The following is an 18,204-nucleotide window of genomic DNA, read 5'->3' on the forward strand; positions in this document are numbered from 1 at the left end:
AGGCAGTCCCCCGGGTTACCGCCATTCCCGAGGTTAAGGCGCTTCTCAATTATATTCATCAGACATTATTTCCAGGGTTATGACGCATGTTCCAGAGTTACGGCACCTACAACGCTCATCTGGCAGATGAAATATGATACCAAAAATGCAAAATAATCAATATTTGAAGGGTTTTTTTTATGAAAAATGCAATAAGAATTCAGTTTACATAGTTTTCAATGCACCCAAAGCATTAAAAGTAAGGTTTTCTTAGGATTTTTTACGATGTTCCGGCTTACAACGTGTCTCAAGAACGGAACCCCCGTCATAACCCGGGGACTGCCTGTATATTGTTACTCGTGATGGTATCCGTCCATTAAGAATTAACCCTTTCTTTCTTGCTGAACACTGATGGTGTCATATGTATAGTCTCTAATTCTAACATAGTTGAAAAGAACATAAGATGTTTGTTTTGTGGAACTGTTCTAAAATTTCTAGGGATGGAGCTATGGAGGAAGTTCCTGCAGGTGAAAAGGAGAAGAAAGGTCTTATCCAGCTGAGAAATGAGATGATATATTACCTAACAGCTCACCCAACAGTTGTGGAAGGAAGTAGTGTAAGTTCGTTTTTACAATTGTGATGAGTGCTTAAAGAATGTGTTTTTTTTTATATGTTAGTCTAATAGTACAACATTAGGAGCCAGTCTGCAGTATCTGAGAATTCTTGGTTGCATATAATCAGCATAACATTCCTTTTTTCAGTACAATCATTGATTAGGCAATACATATATGTACTGCTTTCTACAGCGGACCCTCGTTTATTTGCTGTTCAACAATTGCAGATTCAGTTATTTGTGGATTTTTCTGTAACATTTTGTACTAAATCGCAGACAGTTCAGCAATTCGCAGACTTTTCGTAAAAAAAAAATCACTGATTATTGTATTACAATGTAAGTACTAGTCATGGAAATTGCATAAAAATAGGTAGTTTTAAGCATTTTTAGAGGGGTATTTGGTGTTCCACCTATTAGAATTCACAGTTGTAAGCGGTGTTACAGGGGTTCCAATATATCATGGATTTTCGGTATATGCAGGTGGTTGTGGTACCTGACCCCCGCGAATGCGATTAGGTCAACTGTAATGTAATTACTGTTTCTGAAAGTATTTCATTACTTAATGAGCTAAATGCGTTTCAAAATTTGCCGACTTATTTGTTTGTGCAGAAATGTTCAAATGACATGGTCTATAGCCTCCTTAGTATACTTGGTTAAAATGGGGGCCTCCAATCGCTTGACAACATTGACATATCTCCATTTCTTGTGGGTAACTCATGGATTGTGGATACCCTTTTCTTCCTAAGACCTTGACCTGTTGTAATCCTCTTTGGTATTTCCTGGCTCTCTTTCTCTTGTAAACAACGGAGTTTAGAGCTAACTTCTTTTAGAAACATTATGATAATGGAGACGTGAGCATAGATTAAATTAAATTTAAATCTTAACTATCACCAGGTGACTTTCTCCCTTCTTTAAATATAGATTCAAAATTTTAGACCGTTTTTTCATATTGCTTTCAGTAATTATTAGTCTAGTTTGTCCCTTTTAATAAGTAGAGTTTTTTGTTTTTTCTTGCATCTGACGTACTGTCGAGGTTGTTTCATGATTGCACATATGTCATTTGAAGAATAATCCCTATGCATTGGAAATGCTTTCTCTCTCTCTCTCTCTCTCTCTCTCTCTCCTCTCTCTCCTCTCTCTTCTCTCTCTCCTCTCTCCTTCTCTCTCTATCTCTCTCTCTCTCTCTCTCTCTCTCTCTCTCTCTCTCTCTCTCTCTCTCTCTCTCTCTCTCTCATGTATTTTTAAAGCTCTGTCTTGGGTAATTTCCTTGGAGAAAAATTTATAGACATTATACTACGTATATAACTTCCTTTGTTTGAGGGCTGATGCTTTCTTTTGGGGAGATAGATATCCATTAGTCCTTGTGTTGACCTATGTGGAGGTTCTTTAATGGAATTTATTTATCCAGGGCTACTGGCCCAAAACTCTAATTGTCTCGCCTTAGTGTAAACGCAGATGTGGTAGAACTAGAGGAAGGTCCTGTTACATTGTCTTGATTAATTTTATATTCTGTTTCTTATGGTATTATTATCATGAAACTGCCATTAATTATCATGAGATGTGTTTCTTAAATAAAGCCTTTTCTTGACCATGGAATGAAGGGGCTGGTTATAAATACTGTTATGGGTTTGTATGAAAAAATTAACTTTTTTTTTTTTTTTAAACAACATTTTTGCCATTCTATTCAACAGTTTATAGGTGAGGTATTGATAGACATGTAGTTGCAGACAGGCTGGTATTGAGCAAGCTCAGTATCACTTCTTACTCCATCGGTATCAGTTGTATATACATCAGCGTTAATTACTAAATGGAAACTTTATGGTAACATTAGGCACAAGGAAACTGAGTTGACAGTTTATATGTTTCAGCACAAATAAAATAAAGTGGGTTGTATTGACAAAATTCAATGTCTTAAAATTTTTTTTTTAGTACCTAGTAAAACTGGTCCCTGTATGTATTGTTAAAGCTGATAAAGTTACTGTAAAAAATTTGTGAAATTACAGATTCCAAAATTACCAAACCTACCGGAACCAATTAGTTTTGAAAGGGCTTGCAGCAGATGTGCCCATCTGTTAACGTGCTCAGTATATCAGAAGAGCATCGAAGAAATAACCCCAGACCCATCTCACGCCATGTCCACACTGATTCCACAAGCAACAGGACATCTTATGCAGGTGCAGTATTTCATAGAATTTGCTCAAGTGTGGCCCTAGATGATTAAAATGTTTGTGTGGTTTTTAACACAAAATTTTTTTTAGTATGGAATCTGTATTGAAGGGACATGAGGGTTATACTGGTGAAAATTATAGATGTGCAAAATGTTGCATCAAGAATGTTGATTGTAAATGGCCACTTAACCTTCATTGGTAGGGAAAGTGTTGTATCTTAAGTGAGAACATTATTCCTAGCCCATTGTTGTTTCCCCAGAAGTTGATAATGTAGTGTGTATAGCTTTGAATTATTGCAGATGTTAGTCTACAGTATAAATTTCTTTAAAAATCATAACTTTTCCAGTCGAGATGTTGCGTTATAAAATTAGAAGTCCCTACTTTTTGGCCTAGTGAATTCTTATTCAATTTTAGCTTTTATGAAATTATGGGAAAGCTTCTACCATAGGAAATCTGATAGCAAACTTTGTGTCTTATGAAGTGTTACTTTTTTTATTCCCATTGTGCTAAGCATTCCCATTGTGCCAGGTCAAATTTTTTTAGCCAAAGTTTAATTATTTACTGTAAAGAATGAAGCACTAGTTAATAGTTATGTAAGACTTGTTGTATTGCAGGTCATTACAGCGAAACAATTCATCCTTATGTACTGCTTTTGACTAGATGAAAAATTTATGTAATGCTTTTGATGCTATATTATTATTATTTTTTTTTTTAGAGTCATTTAGACTATTTCCGACTTTGGTGCCTACTTCTGCACTTAGAAATAGCTGTCAACAAGAAGGATGGTGCCATTCGAAATCTTTGGTGTCAGGATGCTTCCAAAAGGTAATGTGTTAATTTTTTTTTGTCACTTGTCTTTTGTATGTTTACACAAATTCAGACATGTTTTACTCAGCTCCAGTCTGCTGACTTCTTGTTTGAATGGTTAAGAATGGCCAAGTTTGTGGTTTAGTCCAGAAGATATGATCTTTTGTTTACTCAGAAAACAGTGGCATATATGATTTGCTAAGTAAGGTTATCTCCTGGAGGGAAAGTCAATTTATGACAGAAGCAAAACATTTAATTGTTCCGATACGAATACAAACCATCAGTCCTTTAACAATAGGAATGTAACTTGCGTCAGCTGGAACCGGTCGTAAGCTTCGAACAAGGGAGTTCGGTAGTTAACTGCTTGTCCGACAGTTAGCGCACCGCGCGACTGGAAGGTGAAGATTCACTTTTGCTTTCGGCCGCGCTGGGTGATAGACGTGTTCTCCACTTCTTTCTGCCCGCCTTTCGTCGTATGCTTTGTTTTCTCCAAACCTTGGTTTTTGCTTTTGTGTGAATTGTGTCTCAATACTGTAAGTACGTGTGCTTTGTATTATTACCAATTTATTATGGATTCTCGTGAGCTGGAGAGTTCCCCACGCCCCCCATCAGCCGCAGGATTTGCCCTGGTGCGGAGGGCCGTAAGTGTGGGGCCTTCCGCTCCTTCTTGGAAGTTGATCCCCATGAATTGTGTGCTCGGTGTCGTGGGCACAAATGCTCTTGCGCCGAGCCCTGTGATATTTGTGTTTTGTGGTTGGAGGAGTAGTGGGCGCGCTTTGAGGGGAGGAGGAAGCGACGTAAGCCTGCCAGGGAGTCATCGGAAAGTTCTCCGGCTACTCCCCTGGTCACGGACACGTCGTCTTCTTTCCTCCCTCCATCTCAGCTCTCGCGTATGGCTCCTTCTCCTTGGGAGGGGGGGGGTGGGGGGTCTCGCTCTTCTCCTCGCCCGATCCGTCGAAGCGTGGAGGAGGGGGCGAGGTACCCCAACATACAATTGTACTCGGGGCCTTCCATTCGCTCGGGGTGGGACTTGTCCCCCCCCGGGCGAGGAGGAACCCCTCCTACTAACCCGACTTTTGCCTCCTCAGGTGCAACTGCCGCGGGGGATGACCTTGGCCAGGTGTGGTGCTCGTTGGGTCTCCAGGGGACATCAGGTTCCGTCTTGGCCTCTCGTTCGCGAGAGGTACCGAGTGTGCAGTTGCCTGCGGGTGACCATGCAGCCAAAGTCATGGCTTCCGAGTTTGCTTGGCGCCAGGACCGAGGCACAGAGCGGAAGACAGGTGAGAGTCGCTCAGGTGGCTCCTGCCAGGCCAGCGATCGCTCTCGTAGCGATACGCGGGCTCCCAGGGTTAATGCGACGGTCCCAGACCGGCCGCAGGTTGAGACAAGGAAGATGTCTCCTCGGTCGCTGGCAGCAGCTTGACGCGCCGTGAGGACAGGCCCCGCTCCCACAGCGACAGCAGACTCTGCAGGTCCCCTGACCTCCGCTCCCACCGAACCCGGGCGGGTAGGGGAACCAACAGCAGCTCCTCTGACGCTCGGGACCGGAGCTGTTGTTCTCGGTCCAGCCGCGCGACCAGGCCTGCAGCTCGATCGCCTGCAGCCCCCCAAGCACACCGGTTCTGCCGCCGAGCGAGGGGGAAGCGTCAGGTCTTCCTCTCCGATCCCTTCAACTTCCTCGGGCTACACCGGGAAGAGCGAGGTGATCTGGAGTGACCATGAGGAGCGCACTCCTCAGTCCCACCATGACGCCCTACGAGCCTGGCATGGTCCTAGGACCGACCAGGTCATACACGCAAGTGGCAGGAGGAGACCAGGAGGGGTCTGTTGCAGTTCCTTCTTTGGAAGGAGGAGGGTTTCGGGAGGTGCTCTTGTTGGAGGGACTTGACGGTCCTACTCCACAAGACGTGGTCACTCCCAAGATCTAGAGGTTATTGCGCTGATTCGTCACCACAATGACCTCGGGGAAGGATCGCTGCTCCCACCTTCTGAGCCTACCTCCAGGCTCGAGTCGTTCGGGGGTCCTAAGAAGGAATCCAAGACGATGGTGGGTCTGCCACGATCGGCTCTGGCTGACTTGGTGCTGGGCCAGGTGGACTCTCTCGTCTCCAGACAGGAGGGTTCGCTACGGTCTGGCAGGTCTTCCAAGCTACTTCCCCCGCCTCTACTGTGACAGAGGAGATTCTACGTGCCATCGGAGGACCCTTTGCCGCCCAAACATGTCAACCCGGAACTAGCTAGGCTAACTCTGGAGGTGTCTCTACAGCAGCTCCTGTCGGAGAACTTACTCGCAGCAAGAGGCACTCGCCTTGGAATCAACTGCCACGGCGGCATTCAGAGCAGTCTCCTGGTTAGACCTGTGGTCCCTCACGGTGTCTAAGGTCGCGACCACTTCGGGAAATATCACTCCTGAAGGTGACCCGGCTTTCGGGAGACTGTGCCAGTCTGGAGGTAGAGCCATCTCCTACCTAGCCCACCAGACGGCAAACCTGTGAGCCAACCTGGTTCTTCGGCGTAGGGACGCAGCCCTCACCCGAGTGACCAGGGTGGCTGGGCATGAGGCGGCTCTGGGTCTTCGCAACGGACCGGTGCGGAGTTCCTCCTCTCTTTTCCCAGGAGAGATGGTGGATGCTGCGGTGGAGCAATGGCGCACTGATGACAGTGACCGTCTAGTCTCGAAGGCATCTGGGCAGCCTCTAGTTACTGTGGCCAAGCCCAAGAGTTTGGTTAGCGCTTCCTCTGCGGCCAAGACGATCGCATCGTCGAGGCCCAGGGGAAAGACTCTGCCTTCGACTTCTTCTAGGAGCGACCTTAACCAGCCCTCCTCCTCACGAGGGGGAGCTGGGAAGAAGTTGAGAGAGGTGGGAAACGCTAGGGACGGCGTTCTCCCTCACCTGCTGCCGGAAGTGAGGGGGCTGCTTGGCGAGCCATTGGGCAACATGGCAGCGCTTTGGAGCGGAGACCTGGATAGTAGACGTCCTTCGGGAGGGGTATCTACAGTAATACCTTGGGTTGCGAATTTAATCCATTCCAGAACCTGCTTCGTAACCTAAAAAATTCGTAACCTAAATGGATTTTCCCATAAGAATGTTATAAAAAGCAAATAATGCGTTCCACCCGACCATGAATGACCATTTCAATTCATATTTTTCCATTTATTTTTGTTCACTAAGGTTGAAAATTCGTGTAGGAATTACATAAAATTATAACAAAATTGAAGAATGAAATTAAATATAAACACTAGATTTAATATGCATGCACAGTAAAACCTGAACTTTACCTTTGGCGAGTGTGGCTGCTGGCTTGACGGAGACGGGAGGAGGGGAAGGGTGAGGAGGAGAGGATTAGGGCTTGGGGGGGAAATCTCCCTCCGTGAACACTTCTGGAAGACTTTCTGGTTCTTTCTCTAGAGAGCACTTTTCACTACGATCACTAATTTTACGCTTACGCGACACTGTGTCGTCTTTCACAATTTTGAAAAAATATTTTCATACAATCAACTTACCTGTCAGATATATACATAGCTAAGACTCCGTCGTCCCCGACAGAAATTCAAATTTCGCGCCACTCGCTACAGGTAGGTCAGGTGATCTACCGCCTGCCCTGGGCGGCAGGACTAGGAAACCCATCCCGTTTTCTATCATATTTTCTCTGTCGCCGGTGGTATCAACATTGTTGCTATTACCTCCTGACTTAGATTCTTATTTCATCCTTTGATCATCGTTTCTCGGCTTTTTGGTGACGTATCTGGATCGTGTTTTTTGGCATTCGCTACTGTGGACTGTTTTTGGAATTGCTTTTTGGATTTTTCTCAGTATGTCTGATTCAAATGTGAGTGTGAGAATGTGTGTGAATGTAGGCTGCAGGTGAGGATACCGAAAGCTTCGGTTGATCCTCACACTGTATGCCGTAAATGTAGGGGGTTTCAGTGTTCTGCTAATAATACTTGTAATGAATGCGAGGGATTAAATGCAGAAGAGTGGAAGACTTTAACTTCTTATTTGAAGAAGTTAGAGAGGGATAGGGTTAGACGTCTGAAAGGTGTGAGTTCAAGGCCTATTGAGCCTTTTACTGATAATTCTAATCCTACTGATTTAGATTCTCCCTATGTTTCTCATTCACAAAGTGTACTTTCGGAATCGGCCTCGGAAATCGCCGATCTGAAAGCTACGATTCGAGACATGAAGTCCAAAATGGCGGACTTACAAGGTAAGGCTAGTGAAAGTGAGCATTACAGTGAAGTGAGTTCTCCCAGTGTTGTGGAGGGGGGGTGTTTGATCGTCCCTGCGACGCTCCCAGGCCTAGACCTCTTCCAAGCTCCCATGCCAGAGGAGAAGGAAAGTCGAAAGCCTTAAGGAGGTCGTGGGGAATCCCCAACGGTCAGACGTCCCTTCAGCTAGCTCTGTTTCGTGGCAGGCTGCTCAGGGCGCTCTAGAAAAAGCGTCCTTTGTGAGTGTTTCTCATCCTCTCCCTCTCCCTCACCTAAACGAGGGTGGAAGGAGTCGAAGTTATCGAGACCTCTGAAGCGTCATATGAAAGAACCCGAAATTGATTCTGAGCCCAGAGCGTTTCTCAGATGACGCTCCCTCTTCTATTAAGAAGGCGAAGGTGGCTCAGCGTCACCCGACGAGTACGCAGAAGTACCCTTTCCTACTTCTCCCCCGAGTGATGACGAAAGGCGTCATGCAGTTGACGTGGGAGAAGCTTCAAGGAGAATTATTATGGCAGTTCAAGAGCAACTGACCTCTCTAGTGGGAGTTTAGCGCCTCGTAGGAAGGACGTTGCGCTTCCAATCAAGAAGTCTCGTCCTCTCTCCCCTGCTAAACGAGAAGAGTCATGCAGACGTGAAGCTTCCAAACATCTTACAGAAGCTTCGGGTTCGAGAGCGAGAGCGGTTGCTTACGAAAGTTTCGTAACGCCAGAGAGACGTGAGACGTCTTTTAGACATGAAGCGTCTTTGAAAGCTGTTGGTAGACGTGAAGCTCCGACCAATATTTTGGCGCCAAATAGGAACGCCTTTTGAGAGCGGAGCGTCTTCCAGGCGCGAGGCGTCATCCGGACGTCAGCAGCCAAGTAAGCAGGAGACGTCAGCCAGGACGCTTGGCGGACGGGAAGCGTCTTCTTCTTTTCGAGAGAAGCCTGAGCTTTTGGCGCCTTCCAAGGCTATTAAAGCGGGGAAGAGGAAAGAATATCATTCCCTTAGCCCCTCTCCTATTAGGAGTTTGTCTCCTCCAGAGGAGGAACGTACAGAAAGGGGAGCGGAGACTCATTTAGATCCCGAGTTGGAAGGAAACTCGGATGATGAATATCAAGGAAGAGAAGGACTGTCGAACTATAAAGTTTTGACTGCCTTGCTTCTTGAGGAGTATGGAGACGAATTGACTCCTGCCGCTCCTCCTTCTCCGCGCTCTCTGTTTTCGAGTGCTAAGACGAAGAAGTCTTCGTCTTTTCTCAAAATGAAGCCCACCATTTCTATGAAGAGGGCTCTACAATCCTAGAACCTCGTGGATGAAGTCTAAGAAAGACTTAGTAAGAATGGTCTTCTGCATGCCTCCAGCGAGACTAGCTGGTAAAAGAGGCATTTGGTATCAGACGGGAGAGAATATGGGTATTGCTCTCCCGTCTACGTCAGAAGCAGACTTTTCGACCTTAGTTGACGCTTCACGTCGACAAGGTCTCAACTCGGCACGGATTACGTGGGGCATTTCTGAACTGGACCATCTCCTCAAGGGACTCTTTCATGTATTGGAAGTTTTCAACTTCTTAGATTGGTCACTTGGGGTGATGTCCAAGAAGCCCATGATTCGGAAAAGGAATCGAACCGGAAGCCCTTTTGTGCATATTGTCTTGTATAGACAAAGCGGTACAGGATGGCTCTTTTGAAATCTCCTCTTTGTTTGGAGCAGGTCTTCTAAAGAAGAGGACGGTATATGGTGCCTTTTTAACCAAGGCAGTCTCCCACGCTCAGAGGGCAGCGCTGCTGTATTCGCCGTTGTCTGACTTTTTGTTCCCTTCTCAGTTGGTGAAGGACATTGCTCATTCATTAACTGAGAAGGCGACTCAGGATCTTCTGACGCAGTCAGCAAGGAAGAAGAAGCCTGCTTCTACATCTGACAAGAAAGGACCGAGTACATCGGTTCAGCCCTTTCGAGGTGGTCCGACCTCCAGACCTCCCGCAAGAAGGAAGGCTCCGGAGAAGAGAGGTAGGTCTGCCTTTCGTCCCTTTAAAAAGGGAAAATGAAGCTTCTCTCCTCCAAACACCAGTAGGTGCCAGGCTCCTGGGATTTGTGGAGGCCTGGACACTTATAACGCAGACGCCGTCATCATTGGCTATAATAAGGAAGGGATATCGTATCCCTTTCCTGAACACTCCTCCCCTAACGTCAATACCAAGGGAACTAACAGCCAAGTACAAGGATCCTGTGCTGAGGGATACTCTTCGATCGATGGTGGAACAAATGTGGGACAAGAGAGCGATAGAACTAAGTACTAGATCAAAACTCCCCCGGGGTTTTACAATCGCCTTTTCTGGTTGCGAAAGCCTCGGGAGGCTGGAGACCAGTACTGGACGTCAGCTCTCTGAACAAATTTGTTCGGAAGGAGAAGTTCTCCATGGAGACTTCTGCTTCAGTCCTGGCGTCATTACGACAAGGAGATTGGATGGTGTCTCTAGATCTCCAGGACGCCTGCTTTCACGTCCCGATCCACCCTTCATCGAAGAAGTACCTCCGTTTCATGACGGGGGAAGGATCTTTCAGTTCAGAGCCTTATGTTTCGGCCTGTCCACAGCTCCTCAGGTCCTTCACAAGCCTGATGAAGAATGTGGCGAGGTTTCTTCACCTCAAAGGAGTAAATATCTCTCTGTATCTGGACGACTGGCTCATCAGGGCCAGATCAGAGAGACAGTGTTTGGAGGACCTGAAGTTAACTTTAGATCTGATCAAAGCGTTGGGATTGCTCGTGAACCTCGAGAAGTCGCAGCTGACCCCCAGACAGGACTTAGTCTATCTGGGGATTCGGATGGATTCTCGGGGTTTTTCGAGTATTTCCTTCGCAAGAGAGAATCGCAAAAGGTTTGCGGATAGTCTCTCTCTTCTTAAGGAAGGAACATACGTCGGCCGCGAGGAATGGTTGAGCCTTCTAGGGACCCTTTCCTCGCTCGAACAGTTCTTCCCACTAGGAAGACTTCATTTACGTCCGCTTCAATTCTTCCTCAAGAAGTCTTGGAGTTGGAAAACTGGACAACTTTCGGACGTCTTTCCCATTCCAGTGGAGATAAGATCGCACCTGGAATGGTGGTTGCCCCCTCTGGAAGAGAACAAAGGGATCTCTTTAAGGACACAGAACCCAGACCTAGTGTTGTACTCCGACGCGTCGGAGAAAGGTTGGGGAGCAACATTAGGCTCGAAGGAGGTGTCAGGCACCTGGGAACCAGCGCAGGTGACTTGGCACATATAAACTGCAAAGAGCTCTTCGCCGTGCATCTGGCTTTGAAGAGTCTAGAACCTCTGGTGTCGAACAAAGTAGTGCAAGTAAACGTGGACAACACCACCGCACTTGCCTACATTCGAAAACAGGGAGGGACTCACTCCTCGTTCCTTTACGAACTGACGAGAGACCTTTTGCTTTGGACGTCTCACAGGAACATCTCCCTTCTGACAAGGTTCGTGCAGGGAGTAAAGAATGTGAGGGGGACAGACTCAGCAGGAGGAACCAGGTCCTTCATACAGAGTGGACCCTACACGAGGAAGGTGTCAAGATCTCTGGTCGCTGTGGGGGACACCTCATGTGGATCTCTTCGCCACATTCATTTCCAAAAGGCTGGCAGTCTTTTGCTCGGTCGCGGAAGATCCAAGAGCTCTTATGGTAGACGCCTTCCTGCTAGATTGGTCTCGAGTAGACGTATATGCTTTTCCTCCTTTCAAAATCCTGGGATTAGTAATGAAAAAGTTGGTGGCGTCAAAGGAGACGAGGATGACATTGATAAGCCCCCTTTTGGCCAGCCCAAGATTGGTTTCTCGGAGGTGGTAGAGTGGATCGTAGACTTTTCCAAGATCCCTACCAAGAAGGACGGATCTTCTCAGACAACCGCACTTCAAGAGGTACCATGAAAACCTCCCCGCTCTCGCTCTGACTGCCTTTCGACTATCGAAAGACTCGTCAGAGCGAGAGGGTTTTCTCGCGAAGTGGCAAGCGCGATCGCGAGAGCACGCAGAACCTCCACTACGAAAGTATATCAATCGAAGTGGGAGGTTTTTAGAAGGTGGTGTAGATCTAAGGAAGTTGTCCTCCTCCACTAACCTCTATAGCGGAAAATTGCTGATTTCCTTCTATTCCTGAGAGAGCAATCTCATCTAGCTGTATCCACAATAAAGGGATACAGAAGTATGCTCTCGGCTGTCTTCAGGAATAGAGGATTAGATCTGGCAGATAATAAAGATCTCCACGATCTCATAAGGTCATTTGAGACTTCAAAGTCTAAAGGAACCGGTCCCTCCGAACTGGAACCTAGACGTGGTCCTCAAGTTTCTTTCATCTGAAAGATTCGAACCTCCTCATCTGGCTTCGTTTCGAGACATCACCAGAAAATGCCTATTCCTATTATCTTTAGCTACGGCAAAGAGAGTTAGTGAATTACATGCTCTGCAAGATAAAGTAGGTTTCAAGGGAGACTCAGCTATTTGCTCGTTTAAGACACTGTTTTTAGCTAAGAATGAGAATCCCTCGAATCCCTGGCCTAAGTCATTTGGAAGTCAAATGCATATCGAGTCTCGTAGGAAGGAAGGAAGCAGAAAGATCTCTATGGCCTGTAAGAGCTCTAAAGTTTTACATTCAGAGAAAGCATCAGGATGGGAGGCTCTAGACAAGGTCTTTGGTGCGCGTAAAAGACCCCACAAGACTGATGTCCAAGAATGCGCTGGCATTCTTTGTGAGGAACGTCATTACAGACGCGCATAAGGTCTGTTCTAACGAACAGTTACGACTGTTGAGAGTTAAAGCTCATGAAGTGAGAGCAGTAGCGACGTCTCTCTCGTTTCATAAGAATATGTCGCTTAAAAACATCATAGATACGACATTTTGGAGATGCAACTCAGTATTTGCATCTCATTACTTGAAAGACGTTCGTGTGACATATGAGAAGTGTTTTTCTCTAGGTCCTTTCGTATCGCGGATACGATTCTGGTACGGGAGCCGACACCAATCCTTAAAAGTATATACTTTTCTTCTTTTTGGATATGGTCTGGAGTCTCTTCGAAACAATGGAGGACTTGGTTTAGCACGGGCGGCCGTCTATGTTGTTCAGTAAGAGAATCTTGTCATATCTAATTAGATGAGTATAATTTTTTTTAGAAATTATGTATGTGTGCGTAGTGGTTTTGAGTTACGGTTGTTGTGACGAGTTCGGGGATAACTCGGAACAATCCTTAGTTCTAACATATGGTTAGGATCAGGTGGTCGGGATTGTTGTGTGCTCCTTCATAAGGTGTATTGTCATATAAGTGGATCAGCACCCATTGACAAAGTCCTTTCAGGCTCTGCCGAGTAAGCGGATAAGACCCATCGGCAGACCCACAAGAACTCTTGGCCATAGATCATATATCTCGCTAAACGTTTTCTTGAGGTTTGATGGCAGAACTACTGGGCAAACACCCACGAAGTTCTACCACCTATCAGGTAGGAACCAAGGTTTTATTTATACCTACAACATATGTTGTTTACCTGTCTATTCCATATAGTAGCTGTCTCTTACCCTCCACAGCGAAAGGTGCCAATCAGCTATGTATATATCTGACAGGTAAGTTGATTGTATGAAAATGATATTGTTATGTTACAATAAAGTTTCATACATACTTACCTGGCAGATATATACAATTAAAGGCCCACCCAGCCTCCCCGCAGGAGACAGGTGGAAGAGAGAAAATATGATAGAAAAACGGGGATGGTTCCTAGTCCTGGCCAGCCCAGCCCAGGCCAGGCCGGTAGATCACCTGACCTACCTGTAGCGAGTGGCGCGAAATTTGAATTTCTGTCGGGGACGACGGAGTCTTAGCTATGTATATATCTGCCAGGTAAGTATGTATGAAACTTTATTGTAACATAATATCATTTTCCTATGGAGGCTTGCTTTTGCCTGTTCTTTAAAATTTTATAGAAATGACCCACCCCATTATCGATAAACAAATTTGTTGCACTCTTACGAGCCTTTTCGCAAATGATGCTCTCACTTACGGAATCTCCTGCCAGCTGCTTCTCGTTTATCCAAACCATGAGCATATTTTCTACATCGTTGAGAATATAAGGCTGTTGTTTCGTCAATACTGTGACACCTTTTGATGCTTTACTGGCTTTAATTTCTTCCTTTTTCTTCAAAATAGTGCAGATCGTTGATTGCGACCGCTTGAAGAATGGTGCAATGTCTTTCACGCGCTCGCCTTTATCATGCATTTGGATAATTTCCTTCTTCATTTTGACTGTAATCAACTCCTTCTTTCTTATGCTTTCCTTCTTGCTGCTTGCCTTCGTCATAGTAATGTATAAGCACTATCACGGAAAACACAACACGTGCGCAAATCACTAAGCAAATTTGAGAGCGTATCACGGACAGATGCGTTCAATCTTACCACCAGCGAGATAGTGAAAGAGTTATGGTTTAAAAAGGGTCAAGGGATGCGTGGGAGGAAGTCATGTGACCCTCGTTAAGTTTTGGCCGAAAAAAATGCGTTCGCAGATCCCACGCTCATCCGATGTCCGATGTAAACAAAGCAGGCGGCCTCCCATGATGGAAATTCCGCGCATTCGTATTCCAAGTGAAATTCGTATTCCAGAATGAGGGCGTTACTTCGTAAGTTAAAAAATTCGTATACTAATCGGTTCGTAACCCAAAGTATTACTGTACTACTCTTCGAGTCTCGGCCACCCCTCACCTCAACCCGGTCCACCTTCAGACCTACGTACCCGGAACATCCAAGGACGTAGCACTTCGGCAGGAAGTCCTAGCCATGCTGAGCAAAGGAGCTGTGGAGATCGTCAGGGATCTTTTCCTGGTGAAGTCTTTGGGGGGCTGGCGCTCGGTGATAGATCTCTCTCCCCTGAACCGATTCGTTCGCCAGTCTCGGTTCATGATGGAGACGGCATGCTCTGTGCTCGACTCCATCAGGGAGAATGACTTCATGCTTTCGGTGGACCTTGAAGGATGCGTATATTCAGATACCCGTTCATCAGTCCTCCAGGAAGTACCATCCGCTTCATCCTCGACAGGACAGTGGTACCAATTCAGGGCACTTTGCTTCGGTCTCTCAAGCGCCCCACAGGTGTTCACGCGAGTGTTCACTCTGGTGTCTGCTTGGGCCCACTCATCAGGGATACGTCTCTTGAGGTATCTCGACGACCGGTTAGTCCTGGCGAGCTCCCACTCACAGTTGCTACGGGACAGGGATCGACTCCTTGATTTCTGCTGCAATCTGGGGATCGTGGTGAACTTCGAGAAGTCAGATCTCGAGCCCAAGCAGAGGATGAAGTACCTGGTATGCTGATCGATATGGTAGTAGGATGAGTCTTCCCCACAGACTCTCGGTGTCAGCAGATTCAGGGAGGGAGCCTACCAGTTCCTGTCTCGGGAGGAACAGCCAGCTCAGCAGTGGCAAGTCGTGATCGGCCACCTGTCGTCACTCGAGAAGTTAGTCCCTCATGGGCGTCTTCACCTGCGGTCTCTCCAGTGGAGACTAAAGGAGACTTGGTCACAGGCAAGAGACCCACCGTACTTCCCCGCGTCCTCACAGAGGAGGTGAGGCAGGACCTAGCCTGGTGGCTGGACAACAGGAACCTCGTAAGAGGAGTGCCTCTCCGCACTTCTTCTTCTTCTTCTTCTTCTTCTTCTTTTTTCTCTCTCTCTCCCCCCCCTCCCCGTAGATGTTGCTGTTTTCAGACGCATCAACCGACGGATGGGGCGCACACCTGGAGGAGTTGCTGGCTGCAGGAGTGTGGGATCATCACGACATGCACCTTCACTTCAACGTCCTGGAGCTCAGGGCAGCGTTCCTCGCTCTCCAAGAGTTCCAGGACCGCCTGATGGGACACTCGGTGGTGTTGATGTGCGACAACACCACGGTACTGGCATACGTCAACAAACGGGGGCCTAGTATCCCTCCCGTTGCACCAGTTGACGTTGCAGGTGCACGAGTGGGCCGTGGCTCACTCTGGTAGAGCTGTCAGCCCGCTACATTCCAGCAAGAGGAATGTAGTAGCAGACAAGCTCAGCCGTCGGGATCAGGTGATAGGGACCGAATGGTCCCTACACCCAGACGTGGTGGAAAGGCTCTTCAACCTGTGGGGGCGTCCAGTCGTGGATCTGTTCGCCACCCGGCACAACAGGAAACTTCAGATTTTCTACTCGGCTGTAGAGGACGCTCTTCAACACCCGTGGGACAACCTCTTCGTTCACGCCTTTCCCCCGTTCTGTCTGATTCGCAAGGTGATCAGCCAAGTGCTGGCCACCCCGAATCTCCGGATGATCCTGGTAGCTCCCATGGTATCCGGACCTGCTGGCTCTTTTTTGCAGGAGCACCGAGAGAGATTCCCCCTTGGCACAACCTTCTTGTCCAGCCACACGTGGAACGGTACCACCTTCACAGCTGGTTGTTATCCACCATTTCTTGCGAGCGAGAAGCTTTTCTCGCCGAGCAGCAGCAGAGATGGCTGGGTACATCAGACAGTTTCTCTGCAGCTGTGTACCAGGGAAAGTGGGCCGTCTTCTGGGTTGGTTGGTGTCGTAGACGGGGTCTATCTCCTCTCAGAGCCACTCTTCTGCAGGTAGCGGATTTCCTCATCTTCCTTCGCGAGAGAAGCTCCTCTCCGTCCCCACAGTCAAAAGGATACAGGGCCGCCCTGGCCCTAGTCCTGAAACTGAGGGGAGTGGATATCTTGAACTCGTTCGAGATCTCCTTGCTAATGAGGAGCTTCGAGAGGTCTTGCCCACCCAGGGAACTCAGGCCCCCGGGGTGGGATGTGACTCTCGTCCTTAGGAGTCTGACTCGAAGACTCTTCGAGCCACTCCGAGAGTCGTTAGACAGGGATCTGACCCTCAAGACCCTCTTCTTGCTGGGCCTGGCATCAGCAAAGAGAGTAGGGGAACTTCATGGCTTATCCTTCGACGTCAAGCATACCAGGGGATGGGGATCTGTGACGCTCAATTTCGTCCCAAACTTTGTAGCGAAGACTCAGAATCCTTCCGTCCCTGTTGACCGGTTCGAGTCATTCACGATCCCCTCCCTACTGGACTTCACCAACAACGATACGGATGAGATGCTGCTTTGTCCTGTGAGGGCGCTACAGCGCTATCTGAAGAGAACACGGCACCTCAGGCCTGAGTGTCGACGCCTCTTCGTTAGCACCGGGGTGACCAAGAAAGAAGTCTCCAAGAACACACTTTCTTTTTGGCTGCGTGAGGTGATCAAGAGGGCGTTTACGAGCTGATGGTAGTGACGACATCCGTACCCTTCGTCCGAGAGCCCTCAAAGTCAGAGGTATCGGTCCTTCCCTTGTGTTCTGCAAGAACTTCTCCGTGGCACAGGTCCTGAAGGCAGGGGTTTGGACCAACCAGACCTCCTTCACCTCCTACCTTCGGGATATAGCCCACAAGTCCTTGGGACACTTTTTCCTTGGGACCCGTGGTGGCTGCTCAACAAGTTGTGTAGCTTACCCAGCACCCGAGCGAACAGAACAGCATTGCATCCTTGTGTGACTGCATAAATGGATGAGTGAAAGAGGGTGTGACTGGCTTCTCTTCCCCATCTTTTTCTTCCCCTCTCCTGTGGGCAGAGGGACGCGGTCGTCACTACGCTGGAATAGGAGACCGATGCAGGTGAGCTACTCAACCGAGCCCCATGCTACCCCTTTCATTAGGGATAGGAGCGATTATCCACCACTTTCCCCAACAAGGGTAAGGGGGGGGAAATAGAAGCCAACAAGAGACAAACCCATGACTTCATATTACCTCTTGCAATAGGAACAAGTTCTTGCTTGTTAGTTTTAAGAGGTACGCTTGCCTCCCTCTTATTACTTGGGTCCAGAGGTCTGACCATTGATCCTGTGGCACATACCCCGATCATTGGGCAGAGGCTAGGATCCCTCCCTCTGCTCTTACGACCAGGGAGGGAACCAGGTTGGACGAACACCAGTCTGTTCATTGACTCAGATTCCTCCCACCAAGAAGTGAGTCTTCCTATTGTTAAAGGACCGATGGTATATATTCATATCGGAACAAATAACAATTTGTCGAAAATTGTATTTTTCCTAACTACAAACCTGAGGTCCTTTACACAGTCCCACCTCATGCCAACCCTCACTGTGTTTTTCCTGGGCCTAAAGCAAAGTGAATCTTCACCTCCCAGTCGCGCGGTGCGCTGACTTTCGGACAAGCAGTTAACTACCGAACTCCCTTGTTCGAAGCTTACGACCGGTTCCAGCTGCCGCAAGTTACATTCCTATTGTTAAAGGACCTCAGGTTTGTATAGTTAGGAAAAATACAATTTGTTCATGAAACTTACCTGTCAGATATATATATAGCTGTATTCTCTGAAGTCCGACAGAATTTCTAAAAACTTACGACACACGTAGTGGGAGTAGGGTTGTTAGTAC

General features: G+C 47.4%; 1 protein-coding gene across 1 annotated transcript in view; it reads left to right on the plus strand.

The window, feature by feature from the left end:
* Window positions 1-442: 442 nt before the first annotated feature.
* LOC135202112 (DNA replication ATP-dependent helicase/nuclease DNA2-like) overlaps window positions 443-18,204 on the plus strand; it is a 94,982-nt gene continuing 77,220 nt past the window's right edge. The window contains exons 1-3 of the mRNA XM_064231363.1: window positions 443-595; window positions 2,596-2,766; window positions 3,476-3,585. Of these exons, the coding sequence (XP_064087433.1) occupies window positions 443-595; window positions 2,596-2,766; window positions 3,476-3,585 (434 nt within the window). The remainder of the gene's footprint in view (window positions 596-2,595; window positions 2,767-3,475; window positions 3,586-18,204) is intronic.

This window comes from Macrobrachium nipponense, chromosome 30, assembly GCF_015104395.2.
Source record: "Macrobrachium nipponense isolate FS-2020 chromosome 30, ASM1510439v2, whole genome shotgun sequence".
Classification (NCBI taxonomy): domain Eukaryota; kingdom Metazoa; phylum Arthropoda; class Malacostraca; order Decapoda; family Palaemonidae; genus Macrobrachium; species Macrobrachium nipponense.